The sequence below is a fragment of the Triturus cristatus genome, chromosome 4_2, assembly GCF_964204655.1.
Source record: "Triturus cristatus chromosome 4_2, aTriCri1.1, whole genome shotgun sequence".
Classification (NCBI taxonomy): domain Eukaryota; kingdom Metazoa; phylum Chordata; class Amphibia; order Caudata; family Salamandridae; genus Triturus; species Triturus cristatus.
The window spans coordinates 881,792,585-881,815,904 of NC_140586.1; the positions used below are offsets into that span (position 1 = coordinate 881,792,585).

Below are 23,320 nucleotides of genomic sequence, written 5' to 3' on the forward strand. Positions count from 1 at the left end.
TCGAAGGCTCGGCTGAAATAGTTGGCGTACTCCACCCAAGTTGTACCCGGGATCCGGGTGCAGTCTCTGAACCTCTGGCGGTACATCTCGGGTGTGAGGCCGTAGCGGGTGAGGAGAGCAGCCTTCATGTGGTCGTAGGACGACATTTGGTGATCTGGGAGCTGCAATAGGGCATCGCGGCCTTCGTTGACGAACCTCCCCCATAGTCCGGCTCCCCAATCACTCCGGTCGATCCGGTGGGAGGTCATGGCGATCTCGTAGGCTTTGAACCACTGTTGTATGTCGTCCTCTCGGACAACATCCTTGGGGATGTGGACTTTTTTCTCGGTTGCTCCCGGGGTGTGCTGTCGCTCAGGCACCCCCGGTTCTTTATTCTGTTTCCGAAGTTCTATTTCCGCCAGTTTGCGCTCGTGTTCGAGTGTTATTCTTTTTTCCTCGAGCTCTCTCTGTCTCTGTTTTTCTTCTCGTTCTTCTCGGAGCCGCAGATGTTCTAGATTTAGTTTCTGCTCGGCTAACTTTAGTTCACCGTCCATCTTGAGTCGTGCCATTTCCAACTCATGTAATCTGGTTCTTTCTCTTTCTTGGATCTCCTCCTGCGAGAGGCCCGTTCCCCGCGCCTCGGGAGCCGTGGCGTTCCCCTCTGGTGCGACACTGTTTTGGTCGGGGGATCCGGCGACCCCAGTTTCTGCCCACGACTCAAGGGCGCGCTTCAAATCGTCTTTGGTACTCAGGCCGGTGGTAGCAATGCCTAGTTCCATGCAGAATTGTTTAAGTTCGCGGTGGCTATATTCTTCCAACTTATCCATTTGGAACTTTTCAGTGGAACCGCTATCTTTGGCTGACATCGTGGTTTTGTCGTGGGGTGAGCTACTCTCTGTACGATTACGCGTTGATTCGGATCGCGCCGCTGGCCACCAATGTTAGACGGACCGGGAGGGTCGGCCGAGGACAAGGGGAGAGGTCTCCGGGGAGAGCCGTCTCCAGCGATCGTACAGATAAATAACTTCCCCCCCACAGACAGACACCACACAAGGAGAAGATTTAGCGGTCTTTATAGGCAATTTCTTAAGGTACGATGAAATGGTACAAGGAGGTCTGGACTCAGGGGTCCCCTCGATTCAAGTCTCTCAAGATGGGGAAAAGGGGGTAGCGGGACAGTCTGGTTACCAGTCTGGTAGTTGAGATGGTATGGTGGATAGCTCACAATCCTCGAGCTTGGTGTTCTAGCTGGGACGGGCCGCGGCAGCGCCAGCAGGTCCCGGTGAAGATGGTCGATACACGGTCCGCGGCAGCGCCAGCAGGTCCCGGGAAGATGGTCGATACACGGTCTGCGGCAGCGCCAGCAGGTCCCGGTGAAGATGGTCGTTACAACGGGCCGCGGCAGCGCCAGCAGGTCCCAACGAGGATGGATGTTGCAGAAGGCCGCGGCAGCGCCAGCAGGCAGGACGATAGTTCACAAGGTAGGGCTACGGCAGCGCCAGTAGTCCGTCAAGGCTGAGTTCTCTCGGTGTCTCTCGACTCCAGGATACAACTGCCGTCCTGCTCCGGAGCTGCCCTAGTTATAGGTCTGGCGCCCTTTGATGTCCGGACCTTCGCACTTGGAGGTCGGAGGGTCCGGGATGAAGGTGTCCAGACACCCAGCAGGGGGTGGAGCCAGCGCCTGGGGGAGCTGGAGGCGATCGGCACCTGGCGGGGGAGAGCCCTTGACGCTTCGTTCTCCCATTGACCTGCCAAGTGGTCCGCTCACCTCCTGGGTGGATGGTGGTGCCGGGATGTCGGGGCCGGCCAGGCCCAGGGTTAGGGTCGGGTGGAGGCCACGCGGCCTCGTGGAGCAGGGCCCAAGATGGCGGCTTGATCCGGCCGGGGGAGCCGGTGGTGGCTCGGTCCCGTGATACATGGAGGTCCGGGGGCAGGAGTTCTGTCGGGAGACGGGGTGCGGGTGATTCTTGTGGGTCACGCCTGGCGGGCCGGGGCTTGGGCCCTGTCATGCGGGGAGGGAGCAAGCCCGTCGTGTGGCCTGTCCAACATATGCTATATCGTTTTTATCAGTAAAACTGCATGTCTGTGAGAATGTTGTGGCCATGTCAATTGAAAATGTGCTGTCTGTTAATTAAAGTGAGCTACCACACCATGGTTGAGCACTATATTTGTGATAGTGTGCTCCAACCAGAGCCACTGGTTACATACTACATCTTTACCACTTTGCTGCTGAATAAACGTGACTCATTTTCTATACTTTGATTTCTCACAAACCCTATGACTTCAGTGATGTAGCATTGATGGCAGCACCCCACTCTGATAATTGTTCCAGCACTACTGTCTGTAGGGTGCATGAGTTGTGTCAAACTCGTAGTCCCAAAATGCAACATGCTGGACTGGCTGTTAGTGTCATACGTGACAAGGGGACATTGTACACATATGCCATTCAATTTGATAACCCAGGTGCCCCTACAGAAAGGAGAATTAAACTGAACATATTTAACATTTTTGTATGCACCTATTCTCACGGGTGATGTGTAAATATACTTGTCAGAGCAGTGGACTTGAGAAACAACTCACCTGCACAAGAACCTCCGGCTGCTGGTCTCCATGCCCTGCCTCGGTCGCTAGAGCCTGACGGTTACTCAGCTTCAGTGCTCCACTCATATGTCTCCTAGAGTTACGGTGGGGACAGCTCATTAATATCCGTGAAAAAATCCTGAAACGCAGCATTAAGGTGACCACTTGCCCTCTACTTACACGGGCCATGCTTGAAAAAAACCTAATGCCCTCTAGCCTTACTTCTTCTGTTAATGAATGTTATTTGTCCAGAATTTCAGCACTACTTCCGGGTCGCATAACAACTGAACACAAGGCGGAACTCACATGCGCGGTCCAGTTGTCCTGAATTGTGCGCTGCACCCAGCATAGGATCAGATTGGCAGAGAGATGGCGGTAAATATGAGCAGCCTCGCGCACACTCCCCTCACGTCCCTCATTGGACGACTCAGCTCGTGAATACCTTCTTGAGCATGTCTTTCTCCCCTCGCCCTAGTATGTTTGGCAGTTCCCGTTTCTAGACTCCTACGTGATTAATACAATGTCCTCTCTAAGAGAATGTCAGATTACCTTAGCCTTGCCTATTTCTGCTTTTTAACGCTGGGTAGAAGAGAAACGAGCAAAATACTGAAAGTGAAACATAAAATAAACAAGGAAAAATAAACGAACACTAGCGAGCAAAATACAGAAAGTGAACAAGGAAAAATAAACTGAAAATAAACGACTAGAAAAAATAATAACATAAGGGGAGTGAAAGAGTATCATAAAAGCAAAAGGAAGACTTTGACAGCGAGAAGGGAAGACCAGCGCGGCCCCGCGGCTTCGAAAGTTAAAGCGACGCTGAGGGCACCACTCAGAGGGGTTTCGGTGGCGCGTTTCCCTTGCGGGAGCGAGCAGGGGCACCATCTGTTTGCAAGTTAATTACAAACAGATGGTTTCAAAGCTCGCTCCCGCAAGGGAATCCCCAAACGTGCACGCGTTGCCATTGAAAGCAATCCAAAGAGTGCACGTTTTTGGCCGAAAAGTGAATCGATTCCTAAAGGTCTCCTAAGCAGCGCATGCGCGCTGCGTAGGCGAGACCTAAAAAGGACATGGTGTAGATCTTTAATACCCCTTTACATAATTCGCATATGTGATCTTCCCTTTTGTTCTTCCATGCGCGCATTATATTTCTAAGGGGGAGCAGATTGAGTATCCTTAAGAAAATACCTCTTTGCACCCCGTAATCTAAGTTCCATTCCAAATATGATTGTGCAGTGTTTTCCTTACTAGAGTTAATATAAAAAAAACTTACTTTTACTGTCACAAGCATGTCTATCCATTTGCATACTAAGGGCTGGGCAAAAGAACTTAAGAAATATCTTTAACTCAGCCCTATACATGTTCATAAATATTTCTTTCCCCCGTTTAAGCAAATTCAGGGCAAATAATGGATTTTTACTGAATGTGGGATAGAAAACATTTGCCTTTTACAATTTCAGTGGCTCATAACTTCCTCCAAATATTCCCTTCAAAGTGCACCAGGCACAGCCCCCAGCATAATACTATAGCCATACCCAACACATTGGCACTGGCCAGTGCGAGGTCTAACCCGATGGCATATACTGGTGCATACTGGTGCGGATATATTTAACCCCTTCGCTGCGGGGGGAATTCCGCCGCGGCGCTGGGGCGGGTGGGGACGGCAGCGCGGTGGCGCTGTGCTCATGACGGAGCCACTCCGTCATGAGCCACGGTTGAGCTGTGCTCATGACGTAGTGGTTACGTCATGACTCCGCCCACGGCGCTAATCGCCCGCACAGGCGGGGAATTAGCGCCGCGTGGGCGGAGCGGCTGCCAACGGGCGCGGCATGACGGAGCCACTCCGTCATGAGCACACGGCAACCGTGGCTCATGACGGAATGGCTCCGTCATGAGCAGGGGAGGGGTTAAAGAACAAAACATTCAGAGGATTTTGCCCTCCATCAGATCTATAAAGCACATTTCTTAATAGCAATTGTTTCAACCTCGTATAATAGAGAATGGGAAGGGTGTGCAAAATGTCTCAGACGATGTGCATTATAAAAAGCTATTTGTGCCCTATCCTCTAGCGAGGAGCTAAAGATCTTCCCCAAAAAAGTATACTCTTGTACTACTTTCAGTGATTCTGTCCCCACATACCAATTAAAATGTTTTTTTTCCTGATGATTTCTGCCTTTAAAGAAAACAATTTGCCTTTTCGTCGTATGTTCAAAAAATTACTGAGAATAACATTTCAGATTATTCAGTCTTCTTTGTAAGCCTTTAGGTGACAAATCAAACATTAAAATATTGTCAGCATAGAGTAGGTAAGGTCGTTTTTGACCACCGACTATTGGAACGTCTCCTGTGGATTTTGATACTACCACTGGTAAATCAAAAATCTAAAATGAAAACAGTAATGGGGTCAAAAAGACGCCCCTGTTTCCGACCATTATATATAAACTTAATTTTGTTGCAACTCCTTGACTTTACCCCCTCCCGCCAAATCATGCTCGACACCAAGTCAAAGAATTGAAGACGATTAGTAAGTATTAGAGGGTTGGCGGGATTGCTAATATTGTGAGTTTCCTCCCTAATGTGGGACCCGATCTAAGGCAGTACAAAATCAATAAAGGCTGCATACACAAACTGTTTTCTGGTTGTTAAATATGTTTCCAGTATCATTTGCATTTCTGCAATATTAACCATTGTTGAACTGTTTTTTCTAAAACCGGCTTGATGTAAAGGCAAGATTTCCCTTTATCCTACCCGTCCTTGGAGATGTTCTAGTGTACTCCTAATGAACCTTGTCACTACAGCATTAAGTAGTGTTATTTGTCTATAATCCAATGGGGAGGACTTGTCTCCTTCTCATAAGGGAGTAATATGCTGCCCCTCCAAGATGATTGAATAGGCCCACCAGTATAACAAAATTTAAAGATGGGGCCGAAAGACTGGTCAGCGATGGGCTTCTCTCTTTATTCAAGTGATATGTAGTTCGTCGGGGCACATGACAGCCAAAGATCTTGCTTTTAAAGATACATCTTTGTAGCTATTGGTGCACCATACACTTTCGTTAACCCTATGCAGATAGTTGATTCAACCCTTGGGATGTAACCATTATTTCCATTTGCAGCACACAATCCTGAAAAATTCTCTACTCCCATATCTCTGCTAATAGCAACTGGAGAGGCATCTAGTCTAGTCCCTGATGCTTCCTCAATTAATTTCCACAAACGGTTTAATATCCAATATCAGCTCGCTTTGTTTCTGGTCCCTTTTCCTTATTTTGCGTTTAATGCAGAATGAGACCAGACCTCATGGAATCTGTCTTCGGTTTGTGACGCAGGGAGCAAGCCCCATCTCATTCTATTTGTATGTGCTTATAAGGTGCAGACCAAGTCCACCCCAAAATGGAGCTAGGGGTTCCATCTCTATTCCAAAGTTTACAGTTCAGTCTGTATGATCTCCATGTCCTCCAGGGTAAGCTACAGTGTTCAAGGCAGAGTGAATGTGACTCCAATCTTCATTCAGCTTCCATGCAGAGTGACTGTCGGTATCAGTAGTGCCAGCCAGCATTGTCTCTGTAGAGGAGGCAAGGTATTTCCTACTCTTCCCATTGCTGCAATCGTGCATATTTCAAGTTAATCAAGTATTCACTAACCCTCCTATGAGGCCCTGATTAATGGGCTGTACCTGGACTCGCCTTATACATTCTCACACCTGCTTCAGTTGTCATCAGCACCGCTGTGGAGACAAAATGACAGCTGGTGCTCCTTTCAGGATGGCCCCCATCCTCCTCCTCTGTGGAGCACCACCCTCATGGCTAGTGAATGCAATCAGCGCGGTCCAGAGGTCTACTATTTTCACACCCAATACTACGGACAAGGGGAGAGGTCTCCGGGGAGAGCCGTCTCCAGCGATCGTACAGATAAATAACTTCCCCCCCACAGACAGACACCACACAAGGAGAAGATTTAGCGGTCTTTATAGGCAATTTCTTAAGGTACGATGAAATGGTACAAGGAGGTCTGGACTCAGGGGTCCCCTCGATTCAAGTCTCTCAAGATGGGGAAAAGGGGGTAGCGGGACAGTCTGGTTACCAGTCTGGTAGTTGAGATGGTATGGTGGATAGCTCACAATCCTCGAGCTTGGTGTTCTAGCTGGGACGGGCCGCGGCAGCGCCAGCAGGTCCCGGTGAAGATGGTCGATACACGGTCCGCGGCAGCGCCAGCAGGTCCCGGGAAGATGGTCGATACACGGTCTGCGGCAGCGCCAGCAGGTCCCGGTGAAGATGGTCGTTACAACGGGCCGCGGCAGCGCCAGCAGGTCCCAACGAGGATGGATGTTGCAGAAGGCCGCGGCAGCGCCAGCAGGCAGGACGATAGTTCACAAGGTAGGGCTACGGCAGCGCCAGTAGTCCGTCAAGGCTGAGTTCTCTCGGTGTCTCTCGACTCCAGGATACAACTGCCGTCCTGCTCCGGAGCTGCCCTAGTTATAGGTCTGGCGCCCTTTGATGTCCGGACCTTCGCACTTGGAGGTCGGAGGGTCCGGGATGAAGGTGTCCAGACACCCAGCAGGGGGTGGAGCCAGCGCCTGGGGGAGCTGGAGGCGATCGGCACCTGGCGGGGGAGAGCCCTTGACGCTTCGTTCTCCCATTGACCTGCCAAGTGGTCCGCTCACCTCCTGGGTGGATGGTGGTGCCGGGATGTCGGGGCCGGCCAGGCCCAGGGTTAGGGTCGGGTGGAGGCCACGCGGCCTCGTGGCGCAGGGCCCAAGATGGCGGCTTGATCCGGCCGGGGGAGCCGGTGGTGGCTCGGTCCCGTGATACATGGAGGTCCGGGGGCAGGAGTTCTGTCGGGAGACGGGGTGCGGGTGATTCTTGTGGGTCACGCCTGGCGGGCCGGGGCTTGGGCCCTGTCATGCGGGGAGGGAGCAAGCCCGTCGTGTGGCCTGTCCAACATATGCTATATCGTTTTTATCAGTAAAACTGCATGTCTGTGAGAATGTTGTGGCCATGTCAATTGAAAATGTGCTGTCTGTTAATTAAAGTGAGCTACCACACCATGGTTGAGCACTATATTTGTGATAGTGTGCTCCAACCAGAGCCACTGGTTACATACTACATCTTTACCACTTTGCTGCTGAATAAACGTGACTCATTTTCTATACTTTGATTTCTCACAAACCCTATGACTTCAGTGATGTAGCATTGATGGCAGCACCCCACTCTGATAATTGTTCCAGCACTACTGTCTGTAGGGTGCATGAGTTGTGTCAAACTCGTAGTCCCAAAATGCAACATGCTGGACTGGCTGTTAGTGTCATACGTGACAAGGGGACATTGTACACATATGCCATTCAATTTGATAACCCAGGTGCCCCTACAGAAAGGAGAATTAAACTGAACATATTTAACATTTTTGTATGCACCTATTCTCACGGGTGATGTGTAAATATACTTGTCAGAGCAGTGGACTTGAGAAACAACTCACCTGCACAAGAACCTCCGGCTGCTGGTCTCCATGCCCTGCCTCGGTCGCTAGAGCCTGACGGTTACTCAGCTTCAGTGCTCCACTCATATGTCTCCTAGAGTTACGGTGGGGACAGCTCATTAATATCCGTGAAAAAATCCTGAAACGCAGCATTAAGGTGACCACTTGCCCTCTACTTACACGGGCCATGCTTGAAAAAAACCTAATGCCCTCTAGCCTTACTTGTTCTGTTAATGAATGTTATTTGTCCAGAATTTCAGCACTACTTCCGGGTCGCATAACAACTGAACACAAGGCGGAACTCACATGCGCGGTCCAGTTGTCCTGAATTGTGCGCTGCACCCAGCATAGGATCAGATTGGCAGAGAGATGGCGGTAAATATGAGCAGCCTCGCGCACACGCCCCTCACGTCCCTCATTGGACGACTCAGCTCGTGAATACCTTCTCGAGCATGTCTTTCTCCCCTCGCCCTAGTATGTTTGGCAGTTCCCGTTTCTAGACTCCTACGTGATTAATACAATGTCCTCTCTAAGAGAATGTCAGATTACCTTAGCCTTGCCTATTTCTGCTTTTTAACGCTGGGTAGAAGAGAAACGAGCAAAATACTGAAAGTGAAACATAAAATAAACAAGGAAAAATAAACGAACACTAGCGAGCAAAATACAGAAAGTGAACAAGGAAAAATAAACTGAAAATAAACGACTAGAAAAAATAATAACATAAGGGGAGTGAAAGAGTATCATAAAAGCAAAAGGAAGACTTTGACAGCGAGAAGGGAAGACCAGCGCGGCCCCGCGGCTTCGAAAGTTAAAGCGACGCTGAGGGCACCACTCAGAGGGGTTTCGGTGGCGCGTTTCCCTTGCGGGAGCGAGCAGGGGCACCATCTGTTTGCAAGTTAATTACAAACAGATGGTTTCAAAGCTCGCTCCCGCAAGGGAATCCCCAAACGTGCACGCGTTGCCATTGAAAGCAATCCAAAGAGTGCACGTTTTTGGCCGAAAAGTGAATCGATTCCTAAAGGTCTCCTAAGCAGCGCATGCGCGCTGCGTAGGCGAGACCTAAAAAGGACATGGTGTAGATCTTTAATACCCCTTTACATAATTCGCATATGTGATCTTCCCTTTTGTTCTTCCATGCGCGCATTATATTTCTAAGGGGGAGCAGATTGAGTATCCTTAAGAAAATACCTCTTTGCACCCCGTAATCTAAGTTCCATTCCAAATATGATTGTGCAGTGTTTTCCTTACTAGAGTTAATATAAAAAAAACTTACTTTTACTGTCACAAGCATGTCTATCCATTTGCATACTAAGGGCTGGGCAAAAGAACTTAAGAAATATCTTTAACTCAGCCCTATACATGTTCATAAATATTTCTTTCCCCCGTTTAAGCAAATTCAGGGCAAATAATGGATTTTTACTGAATGTGGGATAGAAAACATTTGCCTTTTACAATTTCAGTGGCTCATAACTTCCTCCAAATATTCCCTTCAAAGTGCACCAGGCACAGCCCCCAGCATAATACTATAGCCATACCCAACACATTGGCACTGGCCAGTGCGAGGTCTAACCCGATGGCATATACTGGTGCATACTGGTGCGGATATATTTAACCCCTTCGCTGCGGGGGGAATTCCGCCGCGGCGCTGGGGCGGGTGGGGACGGCAGCGCGGTGGCGCTGTGCTCATGACGGAGCCACTCCGTCATGAGCCACGGTTGAGCTGTGCTCATGACGTAGTGGTTACGTCATGACTCCGCCCACGGCGCTAATCGCCCGCACAGGCGGGGAATTAGCGCCGCGTGGGCGGAGCGGCTGCCAACGGGCGCGGCATGACGGAGCCACTCCGTCATGAGCACACGGCAACCGTGGCTCATGACGGAATGGCTCCGTCATGAGCAGGGGAGGGGTTAAAGAACAAAACATTCAGAGGATTTTGCCCTCCATCAGATCTATAAAGCACATTTCTTAATAGCAATTGTTTCAACCTCGTATAATAGAGAATGGGAAGGGTGTGCAAAATGTCTCAGACGATGTGCATTATAAAAAGCTATTTGTGCCCTATCCTCTAGCGAGGAGCTAAAGATCTTCCCCAAAAAAGTATACTCTTGTACTACTTTCAGTGATTCTGTCCCCACATACCAATTAAAATGTTTTTTTTCCTGATGATTTCTGCCTTTAAAGAAAACAATTTGCCTTTTCGTCGTATGTTCAAAAAATTACTGAGAATAACATTTCAGATTATTCAGTCTTCTTTGTAAGCCTTTAGGTGACAAATCAAACATTAAAATATTGTCAGCATAGAGTAGGTAAGGTCGTTTTTGACCACCGACTATTGGAACGTCTCCTGTGGATTTTGATACTACCACTGGTAAATCAAAAATCTAAAATGAAAACAGTAATGGGGTCAAAAAGACGCCCCTGTTTCCGACCATTATATATAAACTTAATTTTGTTGCAACTCCTTGACTTTACCCCCTCCCTCCAAATCATGCTCGACACCAAGTCAAAGAATTGAAGACGATTAGTAAGTATTAGAGGGTTGGCGGGATTGCTAATATTGTGAGTTTCCTCCCTAATGTGGGACCCGATCTAAGGCAGTACAAAATCAATAAAGGCTGCATACACAAACTGTTTTCTGGTTGTTAAATATGTTTCCAGTATCATTTGCATTTCTGCAATATTAACCATTGTTGAACTGTTTTTTCTAAAACCGGCTTGATGTAAAGGCAAGATTTCCCTTTACCCTACCCGTCCTTGGAGATGTTCTAGTGTACTCCTAATGAACCTTGTCACTACAGCATTAAGTAGTGTTATTTGTCTATAATTCAATGGGGAGGACTTGTCTCCTTCTCATAAGGGGGTAATATGCTGCCCCTCCAAGATGATTGAATAGGCCCACCAGTATAACAAAATTTAAAGATGGGGCCGAAAGACTGGTCAGCGATGGGCTTCTCTCTTTATTCAAGTGATATGTAGTTCGTCGGGGCACATGACAGCCAAAGATCTTGCATTTAAGATACATCTTTGTAGCCATTGGTGGACCATACACTTTCGTTAACCCTATGCAGATAGTTGATTCAACCCTTGGGATGTAACCATTATTTCCATTTGCAGCACACAATCCTGAAAAATTCTCTACTCCCATATCTCTGCTAATAGCAACTGGAGAGGCATCTAGTCTAGTCCCTGATGCTTCCTCAATTAATTTCCACAAACGGTTTAATATCCAATATCAGCTTGCTTTGTTTCTGGTCCCTTTTCCTTATTTTGCGTTTAATGCAGAATGAGACCAGACCTCATGGAATCTGTCTTCGGTTTGTGACGCAGGGAGCAAGCCCCATCTCATTCTATTTGTATGTGCTTATAAGGTGCAGACCAAGTCCACCCCAAAATGGAGCTAGGGGTTCCATCTCTATTCCAAAGTTTACAGTTCAGTCTGTATGATCTCCATGTCCTCCAGGGTAAGCTACAGTGTTCAAGGCAGAGTGAATGTGACTCCAATCTTCATTCAGCTTCCATGCAGAGTGACTGTCGGTATCAGTAGTGCCAGCCAGCATTGTCTCTGTAGAGGAGGCAAGGTATTTCCTACTCTTCCCATTGCTGCAATCGTGCATATTTCAAGTTAATCAAGTATTCACTAACCCTCCTATGAGGCCCTGATTAATGGGCTGTACCTGGACTCGCCTTATACATTCTCACACCTGCTTCAGTTGTCATCAGCACCGCTGTGGAGACAAAATGACAGCTGGTGCTCCTTTCAGGATGGCCCCCATCCTCCTCCTCTGTGGAGCACCACCCTCATGGCTAGTGAATGCAATCAGCGCGGTCCAGAGGTCTACTATTTTCACACCCAATACTACGGTCTCATGCTCATCAGCGGAACCAGTAACATGAGGCCTACAAGAGCGCACTCCACCACAGCCTGTTGGAGCCAACCCCCGCCCCCGTCCCCCCCCCCCCCCCCCCCACACACAGAAGCACCTGCAGGATAGTCTGGAGACCTCAGAGCGCCTCCTCTCGGTAAGATCACTCATGCTTAGAGCGCACTCCACCACAGCCTGATGGAGCCAACACTCCAGAAGCACCTGCAGGATAGTCTGGAGACCTCCGAGGGCCTCCTCTCGGTAAGATCACTCATGCTTAGAGCGCACTCCACCAAAGCCTGATGGAGCCAACCCCCCCTCCCCCCCCCCCCCCCCCCCCACAGAAGCACCTGCAGGATAGTCTGGAGACCTCAGAGTGCCTCCTCTCGGTAAGATCACTCATGCTTAGAGCACACTCCAACACAGCCTGATGGTGCCAACACCCCAGAAGCACCTGCAGGACAGTCTGTAGACCTCATACTGCCTCCTACCGATACGATCACTCATGCTTGTAGAGTTTGGATGGTGCAAAATGAGAATTCTCACATGTGGGAGTGAAGTGAAACTCTTAAGTGGTCATGTTGGTCGGCTGTTGTCACCCCTAACCCAGCCCATTGGCAATATCCAGTGTCGTCCTCTGCAGACTCCTGGTTTCAGATTCTCACCTATGAACACTGGCCCCTCTACTCCAGCACCAGTAATCCCAGATCCTTTTAAGGGTGTGCACTGAACCATGTAGTTAACTTAAATCACACAGGCTTTCTCTTCCTGCAGGGGATGTAATTCCTGCCCAAGTAACTTCTGTAAAAAATAAAAATGTCATTCTTGTTCATTCACTAATGAAAGACTTTGTTTTCCAGTCATGCAGGAGTCAGTCGAAGTGCAGCCATTGTAACTGCTTACATGATGAAGGCTGAAGGCCTCCAGTTCCAGCAGGCCTATCAGGCACTTAGGACCGTCAAGCCAGATGCTGAGTAAGTCATTTTACTTCTACTTCCTTTTCGCATTTCGCACTACCAGGAAAGCGTCAGCCAGTTTGTCTCTTGTGTGCTCCTCAATGACATCATGTGTGCTTGTTGATTGATCAAAAAGCTCTGGCATGTAAGAAATGCAGCGATGCGATCATTTTAGGAAAAAAAACGGCAATATGTCAATTATTGGACTATCAAAACAAATACTATAGCTCAGTCTGTATGTTCCTTCGCCTTCCTCATTCTTGAGAACATTACATGTCTCTGATTGTTAGTTACTGACCTTTTTAGTTTTCTGGCAATCCTTCCTTTTCTTTCCTGCTTTCTCCTTCCTCTCAATCAATCAATCAATCAAAGGTTTGTTAAGTGCGACTACTCATCCGTAAGGGTCTCAAGGCGCTAGGGGGGGGGGTTGCAGGATCCAATCCCTCAAGGAGGGGGTGTGTCGAAGAGCCAGGTTTTGAGGTTATTTGCGAAGATGGGGAGCGATGTTTTCTGTCTGAGGTGTTTCAGGCTTTTGCCGCGAGGAAGGAGAAGGAGCGTCCTCCCAATCTGGTCTTTCTTGTGCGGAGCACCGTGGCGTAGAAGAGTTGGGCTGATCGTAGGGTCCTTTGGGGTGCGTGGAAATTGAGTCGGCTGTGCAGGTATGCTGGTCCGGTGCAGTGGAGTGCCTTGTGTGCGTGGGTGAGTATCTTGAGTAATTTGAAGGTGATTCTCGCCTCGACGGGAACCAGTGTAGTGTGCGCAGGTGCTGGGAGATGTGGCAGTGTTTTGGTAGGTTGAGGACCAGTCTTGTGGCGAAGTTCTGGATGTTCTGTAGCTTGCAGGTGAGGTTTTTGTTTATTCCGGCGTAGAGTGCGTCGCCGTAGCAGAGTCTGCTGGTGACCAGGGTGAGGGTGACGGTCTTTCTGTGTTTGAGGGGGATCCATTTGAAGGTCTTGAGAAGGAGGCGGAGGGTGTGGAAGCAGGAGGACGAGACGGAGTTGATCTGGCGGTCCATTTTGAGCTCGGAGTCCAGGATTATTCGTAGGTTGCGTGCGTGGTCTGTGGGTTTGGGGGGTTCCGAGGGCAGGGGGCCACCAGGTGTCACTCCAGGCATCTGGGTATGAGCCTATGATGAGTACTTCTGTCCTGTTGGTGTTTAGTTGTAGGCAGTTGTTTTTCATCCATTCTGCGACGGCTCCCATGCCTTCTCGAAAGTTGTATCTGGCGGTGATGGGTTTGTGGGATAGTGAGAGGATGAGTTGGGTGTCGTCTGCGTACGATGGGGGCGAGTGGGGCCATGTAGACGTTGAAGAGTGTCGGGCTGAGGGAGGAGCCCTGAGGGACTCCGCAGGCAGTTGGTGTAGGGTCCAAGAGGAAATGGGGAAGTCTGACCCGCTGTGTTCTGTCAGAGAGGAAGAAGTGGATCCAATCGAGGGCCTTGTTCAGGATTCCTGCGTTGTGGAGTCTGCGTATTAGGGTGCGGTGGGAGGCTGTGTCGAACGCCGCTGAGAGGTTGAGGAGGATGAGAGCTACTGTTTCTCCTTAGTCCAGTAGGGTGCGGATGTCGTCTGTTGCGGTGAGGAGGGTGGTTTCCGTATTATGGTTCTTTCTGAAGCCGGATTGCAAGCGGTCGAGGATGTTGTGCTCTTCGATGAAAGTGGCGAGTTGACTGTTGATGGCTTTCTCGATGACTTTTGCTGGGAACGGGAGCAGTGAGATTGGTCTGTAGTTTTTGAGGTCGGTGGGGTCCGCCAAGGGTTTCTTCAATAGGGGGTTGACCTCTGCGTGTTTCCAGTTATCAGGGAACGAGGCGGCTGACAGGGAGCGGTTGATGATGTGTCGGAGCATGGGTGCGATGGTGTCGGCGGCTCTGTTGAAGATGTGGTGGGGGCAGGGGTCCGTGGGGGGCCCTGAGTGTATTGACTGCATTGTCTTCACTGTGTCTTCAGTGGTGAGTGCTGTCTAGTTGTGGATCGCTGGTTTCCCGGTGTTGGGGTGGTTGGTGAGGGTCCAGTGTGTTGGTTGTCTTAGTCAAAGTTGTCGTAGATGCTCTTGATTTCAAGGTGGAAAAAGGTGGTGAGCCTGTTGCAGAGGTCTTGTGAGGGTGGGATGTCAGTAGACTCGCTTGTGGGTTGGCCGAACTCCTTGATGATGTTGAAGAGTTCCTTGCTGTTGTCCGTGTGAGTGGAGATTCTGTCTTCGATCTGCTTTTTTCCTCGTATCTCTGAGTTGGTGGTGGGTGTTGGTGGCGGTTCTGAAGTTGTTGTGGGCTTCTGTGGATTTGGTGTTCCTCCAGGTCTTTTCGGGGGTGCGGCAAGTGCGTCTGGACTCACAAAGTTTGGTGGTGAACCATCTGGCTTTATTGGCGCAGGTGGTGGTGTTTTTCTTGAGGCGGTCTATGGTGTTGGCGCTGTCCGAGATCCATCTATGCAGGGTGCGGGCTGCGGTGTTGGGGTAGTTGTTTTCTGTGATTGTTGGGGTGGAGTTGTTGAGTGAGTAGGTGAGCTGGTCTCCGGTGGCTTTGGTCCAGTTTCTTCGTGGGGGCTGGTTCTGGTGTCTGTGGATGGTGGGTGTTCTAAATGTGAAGTGGACGCATCAGGGGTCTATCCATGGGAGTTTGGTGGTGTGGCTGAAAGTGATGGAGCTTCCTGTAGTGAAGAGGGGGTCGAGGGTGTGTCCTGCTGAGTGCATGGTCACGATCTGGAGGAGCCCAATATAAACAGTGTTATTAGGGGTTGTTCTTAGAAGAACAGAAAAACATGCTTATGCATGGGCAACGTGGACAACCCCAGTTTCTCCATGATCCTTTCCGTCGATCAGGAGCCCACGGTTTTATTCTCACTCTAATGGCTTTCTTTTTTCGAGTGGCTGGGCCTCTTGCTTCAAGAACATTTGTCAGGAAGTGCCTTCACGCAGCTGTTAATTAAACACTGTGATATGCTTTTTTAGGTCTCGGCTAGCGTGGCTGCGCACATGTGCAGCTCGCTCGGCGAGATTTAATGATTCTGAGAGAATTCTGTAAAGGGCTTTAAGCCCCGCCCCTCTTTCCCGTTGGCTGGCATCACCGTTTATGCTAAACGGTGGCCAGCCATTGGGAAAGCGCACTTTGTGATGTAGACTTTTTTCCATTTTTCAGACGGCCCACTTGGATGGGCTCGTCTGACTTCCTCCTGTCGCAAAAGCTTTCTTATCTTTATGGGGCCATGTGTTTCAAACAATCTCTCCCTCTCCTTCTTTGCCTCTTCCTTTCGCTCTCTCCCCCCTCTGCCAGCCCCCTGAGCATTGGTATCATATTGCACAGCGTCTCTGGTTCTCCCAACCATCGAGTTGTTCGTTGTGTGGGAGCCATTCAAAAGGATACAAAATGAATGTTCTTTCACTGTATTTCTTAGGCTGCTGATTTCTGGTTTTAGCAGATGTCTTAAAGGGGTATTATTTGTTGTTTACCAGCCACACAGTAATGTGTTGAATCACATTCACAGAGAAAAATATTTACCATTATTGCAGAAAGACGTTTGGCGCTTACTATGAGAGCAAGGACAGCGGTTATGAGCAAGGTACATTTGATCATTGTGGAGTGATAGGCCGATAATAAACTATTCACGCAGTTAAGGTCACGGAGTGAGGTTATCACATCACATACCAGAGAAAGAACCGGGCACTTGTCACAAGGAGAGACAGTTGGTAATAATAATAATAATAATACACTTATCCCAGAGAAAACAAACCAGCATTGACAAAGCAAAAAGGCATTTATGCTTATGTTGTAATTTGTTTTGTAAAACTTTATTGATGGAGCTGCTTCCGAGCCCTCACCAAAATAAAAACCAATTGGCTACAAGGAAAGACATTTTTAGACTCAAAAAGCTCAGAGTCCCTGGCACTGAAGGGAAATTCTTAGTGTTCAGATGTGCTGCTTACGAAAGGATAGAATGCAGTCACTCACAATGACGTCAGCCAATGGGTGAAGTGGGCTGACCCAGTGCCCATGTTGTATGCTTGCACAGCGTCTCAGGTTGCGGCCCGTCAGCTGTTCCCTTCCCCTGGTTTTACTAAGGTAAGAACACAACACTGGCAGTTGGCGCTCACTGATGCTGCGTTCGCCTGGGGTGGAGGTAGAGGGGGTGGAATACTATCGCGCATGGTACCAACAGCACTGTTTTGGGAACAGACTGGGGGATTTCTCCCACGGAGGACGTGGAGGCTGCACTTCTGAATGGAAACCGACTGCTTGCTTACTCGCTTCTTTTTTGATATTCTAAAAGAGGCGGGGCTTGGGAACTGAGTAAGAATTTGTGCACGTTCTTTTCAGTCCATGTTGTGCACACACCTTCCACCTCTCTCATTGCTGTAGTAGATTAAAGTCAGTTGTTTTCACAGCTCGAAATTACTCTTATGGTGTTGCTCTTCTTCTCTGTACTGAAGAATGTTGTTTCTTATTGAGCAAATTATCATCCAGGCGGCAACAATGTGTTGTTCTGTGGGAGCCATTGAAAAGGACACAGCAAAGAGACCACATTCACAGAGACAAATATTTACCATTATTGCAGAAAGCCTCTGTTCGTTGTCAAGTGACACTTGGGCAGATGTGTGTGTGTCTGCGCTTTGTTGAAAGGACGCCGGGCCCTCGTTCATTCATGCCTACAGACTGCGCCGAATTACTTACAAATGTTTCATTCTGACTTTGAATTTTCACTTATTTCAGTAGATTGTCCCTCCGCACCCTCGGAGGGTATCACAATCGCAGGCGGGTGCACAGAAAACTTCATTGCAGAGGGAACTCACTCCTCTCGGAGCTCGTAACTTCCAAACTTTGTACTAAATACGAGGCGCGTGTATGGCAACTTCACCCCCTGGAGTGTTTATTGTGAATTAGCGTGTACCGTACGCACACACAACACGTGGCTTCAGAGGGATATCTGTAGCAGGACTCTACTTACTACTCTCTACTACTCACTCTCCTAGTCTCTACTACTCTCTCTACTACTTTCTCTACTACTCGCTCTCTACTACTCGCTCTCTACTACTCGCTCTCTACTACTCGCTCTCTACTACTCTCTACTACTCTCTACTACTCTCTACTACTCTCTACTACTCTCTACTACTCTCTACTACTCTCTCTACTACTCTCTACTACTCTCTATTGCGCTCTACTCTCTACTACTCACTCTACTACTCTCTACTACTCACTCTCTATTACTCTCTACTACTCTCTCTCCTACTCTCAACTACTCACTCTACTCTCTCTCTCTACTACTCTCTCTCTACTACTCTCTCTCTACTACTCTCTCTCAACTACTCTCTCTGTCTACTCCCCTCTACTACTCTCTACTACTCTCTACTACCCCCTACTACCCCCTACTACCCCCTACTACCCCCTACTACCCTCTACTACTCTCTACAACTCTCTACTATCACTCTACTGCTCACTCTACTACTCTCTACTGCTCACTCCACTACTCTCTACTACTCTCTCTCCTACTCTCTCTCTACTACTCTACCTCTCTACTACTCTACCTCTCTACTACTCTACCTCTCTACTACTCTACCTCTCTACTACTCTACCTCTCTACTACTCTACCTCTCTACTACTCTACCTCTCTACTACTCTACCTCTCTACTACTCTACCTCTCTACTACTCTCTCTCTACTACTCTCTCTCTACTACTCTCTCTCTACTACTCTCTACTCACTACTACTCACTCTACTACTCATGCTCTACTACTCGCTACAACCCTATACTACTTTATACTACTCTCTCTACTACTCTCTCTACTACTCTCTCTACTACTCACTCTCTACTATTTGCTACTACTCACTCTACTAGTCTGTTCTCACTCTCTACTACTCCTCACTCTCTACTCCTCACTCTACTACTCACACTCTACTACTCACACTCTACTACTCACACTCTACTACTCACACTCTACTACTCACACTCTACTACTCACACTCTACTACTCACACTCTACTACTCACACTCTACTACTCACACTCTACTACTCACACTCTACTACTCACACTCTACTACTCACTCTCTACTACTCTCTACTACTCTCTACTACTCTCTACTACTCTCTACTACTCTCTACGACTCTCTCTACGACTCTCTCTACGACTCTCTCTACGACTTACTCGCTACTACTTTCTCTACGACTCATTTGCTACGACTCTCTCTACTACTCACTCTCTACTACTCACTCTCTACTACTCACTCTCTACTACCCACTCTCTACTACTCACTCTCTACTACTCACTCTCTACTACTCACACTCTACTACTCACACTCTACTACTCACTCTCTACTACTCACACTCTACTACTCTCTCTACTACTCACACTCTACTACTCTCTCTACTACTCACTCTCTCTGCTACTCTCTCTCTACTACTCTCTCTCTCTCTACTACTCTCTCTCTCTCTCTCTATCTCTCTCTCTCTACTACCCACTCTGTACTACTTACTGTACTACTCTCCCTGCTACTCACTCTGTACTACTTACTCTCTACTACTGCTCTCTACTGCTCTCTACTGCTCTCTTCTGCTCTCTACTACTTAATACTACTTTATACTACTCTCTACTGCTCTCTTCTGCTCTCTCTACTACTCTCTACTACTCACTCTCTACTCACTACTAATCACTCTCGCCTACACTCTCGCCTACACTCTCGCCTACACTCTCGCCTACACTCTCGCCTACACCTACACTCTCTCTCTACTACTCTCTCGACCTACTACTCTCTCGACTAATCTCTCTCGACTAATCTCTCTCGACTAATCTCTCTCGACTACTCACTCTCCATCTACTACTCACTCTCTACTACTCACTTTCTACTAGTTTCTACTACTCACTTCCTACTACTCTCTACTACTTTTTACTAATCTCTACTACGCCCTACTACTCACTCTCTACTAATCTCTACTACGCCCTACTACTCACTCTCTACTACTCACTCTCTACTACTCTACTGCTCACTCTCTATTTGCTACTACTCGCTCTCTACTAGTCACTACTCACTCTCTACTACTCACTTTCTACTATTTGCTACTACTCACTCTCTACTAGTCTACTCACTCTCTACTAGTCTACTCACTCTCTACTAGTCTCTACTCACTCTCTACTAGTCTCTACTCACTCTCTACTAGTCTCTACTCACTCTTTACTACTCTTTCTACTACTCTTTCTACTACTCTCTCTACTACTCTCTCTACTACTTACTCTCTACTACTTACTCTCTACTACTTACTCTCTACTACTTACTCTCTACTACTTACTCTCTACTACTTACTCTCTACTACTCACTCTCTACTACTCACTCTCTACTACTCTACTACTCACTCTCTATTTGCTACTACTCACCCTACTAGTCTCTACTCACTCTCTACTAGTCTCTACTCACACTCTACTACTCTCTCTGCCACTCTTTGCTACACTCTTTGCTACACTCTTTGCTACACTCTTTGCTACACTCTTTGCTACACTCTTTGCTACACTCTTTGCTACACTCTTTGCTACACTCTTTGCTACACTCTTTGCTACACTCTTTGCTACACTCTTTGCTACACTCTTTGCTACACTCTTTGCTACACTCTTTGCTACACTCTTTGCTACACTCTTTGCTACACTCTTTGCTACACTCTTTGCTACACTCTTTGCTACACTCTTTGCTACACTCTCTGCTACTCTCTTTGCTACTCTCTGCTACGCTCTCCTACTCTCTCTCTCCTACTCTCTCTCTCCTACTCTCTCTCTCTCCTACTCTCTCTCTCTCTCCTACTCTCTCTCTCTCCTACTCTCTCTCTCTCCTACTCTCTCTCTCTCCTACTCTCTCTCTCTCCTACTCTCTCTCTCTCCTACTCTCTCTCTCTCCTACTCTCTCTCTCTCCTACTCTCTCTCTTACTCTCTCTCTTACTACTCTCTCTACTACTCTCTCTACTACTCTCTCTACTACTCTCTCTACTACTCTCTACTGCTCTCTACTACTCACTACTCTCTCTCTACTCACTACTACTCTCTCTTTGCTACTCTTTGCTACGCTCTCTACTACGCTCTCTACTACTCTCTGCTACTCTCTCCTACTCTCTCTCCTACTCTCTCTCCTTTCTCTACTACTCTCTCTACTACTCACTCTGTACTACTTACTCTCTACTACTCTCTCTACTGCTCTCTTCTGCTCTCTACTACTTAATACTACTTTATACTACTCTCTACTACCCTCTACTACTCTCTCTACTACTCACTCTCTACTCACTACTAATCACTCTCTCCTATACTCTCTCCTATACTCTCTCCTACACTCTCCTATACTCTCTCCTATACTCTCTCCTACACTCTCTCCTACACTCTCTCCTACACTCTCTCCTACACTCTCTCCTACACTCTCTCCTACACTCTCGCCTACACTCTCGCCTACACTCTCGCCTACACTCTCGCCTACTCTCTCGCCTACTCTCTCGCCTACTCTCTCGCCTACTCTCTCGCCTACTCTCTTTCTCTACTACTCTCTCTACTACTCTCTCTACTACTCTCTCTACTACTCTCTCTACTACTCTCTCTACTACTCTCTCTACTACTCTCTCTCTACTACCCTCTACTGCTCTCTACTACTCACTACTCTCTCTCTACTCACTACTACTCTCTCTTTGCTACTCTTTGCTACGCTCTCTACTACGCTCTCTACTACTCTCTGCTACTCTCTCCTACTCTCTCTCCTACTCTCTCTCCTTTCTCTACTACTCTCTCTACTACTCACTCTGTACTACTTACTCTCTACTACTCTCTCTACTGCTCTCTTCTGCTCTCTACTACTTAATACTACTTTATACTACTCTCTACTACTCTCTACTACCCTCTACTACTCTCTCTACTACTCTCTACTACTCACTCTCTACTCACTACTAATCACTCTCTCCTACACTCTCTCCTACACTCTCTCCTACACTCTCTCCTACACTCTCTCCTACACTCTCTCCTACACTCTCTCCTACACTCTCTCCTACACGCTCTCCTACACTCTCTCCTACACTCTCTCCTACACTCTCTCCTACACTCTCTCCTACACTCTCTCCTACACTCTCTCCTACACTCTCTCCTACACTCTCTCCTACACTCTCTCCTACACTCTCTCCTACACTCTCTCCTACACTCTCTCCTACACTCTCTCCTACACTCTCTCCTACACTCTCGCCTACACTCTCGCCTACACTCTCGCCTACACTCTCGCCTACACTCTCGCCTACACTCTCGCCTACACTCTCGCCTACACTCTCGCCTACACTCTCGCCTACACTCTCGCCTACACTCTCGCCTACACTCTCGCCTACACTCTCGCCTACACTCTCGCCTACACTCTCGCCTACACTCTCGCCTACACTCTCGCCTACACTCTCGCCTACACTCTCGCCTACACTCTCGCCTACACTCTCGCCTACACTCTCGCCTACACTCTCGCCTACACTCTCGCCTACACTCTCGCCTACACTCTCGCCTACACTCTCGCCTACACTCTCGCCTACACTCTCGCCTACACTCTCGCCTACACTCTCGCCTACACTCTCGCCTACTCTCTCGCCTACTACTCTCTCTCTACTACTCTCTCTCAACTACTCTCTCTCGACTAATCACTCTATCTACTACTCACTCTATCTACTACTCACTCTCTACTACTCTCTCTCAACTACTCTCTCTCAACTACTCTCTCTCAACTACTCTCTCTCAACTACTCTCTCTCAACTACTCTCTCTCAACTACTCTCTCTCGACTAATCACTCTATCTACTACTCACTCTCTACTACTCACTTTCTACTAGTTTCTACTACTCACTTTCTACTACTCTCTACTACTTTTTACTAATCTCTACTATGCCCTACTACTCACTCTCTACTACTCTCTACTACTTTTTACTAATCTCTACTATGCCCTACTACTCACTCTCTACTACTCACTCTCTACTACTCTACTGCTCACTCTCTATTTGCTACTACTCGCTCTCTACTAGTCACTACTCACTCTCTACTACTCACTCTCTACTATTCACTTTCTACTATTTGCTACTACTCACTCTCTACTAGTCTGCTCACTCTCTACTAGTCTCTACTCACTCTCTACTAGTCTCTACTCACTCTCTACTAGTCTCTACTCACTCTCTACTAGTCTCTACTCACTCTCTACTACTCTCTACTCACTCTCTACTACTCTACTCACTCTCTACTACTCTCTCTACTACTCTCTACTCACTCTCTACTACTCTCTCTACTACTTACTCTCTACTACTCACTCTCTACTACTCTACTACTCACTCTCTATTTGCTACTACTCACCCTACTAGTCTCTACTCACTCTCTACTAGTCTCTACTCACTCTCTACTACTCTACTACTCACTCTCTACTACTCTCTCTGCCACTCTTTGCTACACTCTACTACTCTCTACTCTCTCTCTCCTACTCTCTCTCTCCTCTCTCTCTCGT

The 23,320-nt window shown here is 48.0% G+C and overlaps 1 protein-coding gene across 1 annotated transcript in view; it reads left to right on the forward strand.

Annotated features, from left to right (window-relative positions):
- DUSP12 (dual specificity phosphatase 12) overlaps window positions 1–23,320 on the forward strand; it is a 204,736-nt gene that overhangs the window by 73,867 nt on the left and 107,549 nt on the right. The window contains exon 3 of the mRNA XM_085602900.1: window positions 12,757–12,870. Within this exon, the coding sequence (XP_085459026.1) occupies window positions 12,757–12,870 (114 nt within the window). The remainder of the gene's footprint in view (window positions 1–12,756; window positions 12,871–23,320) is intronic.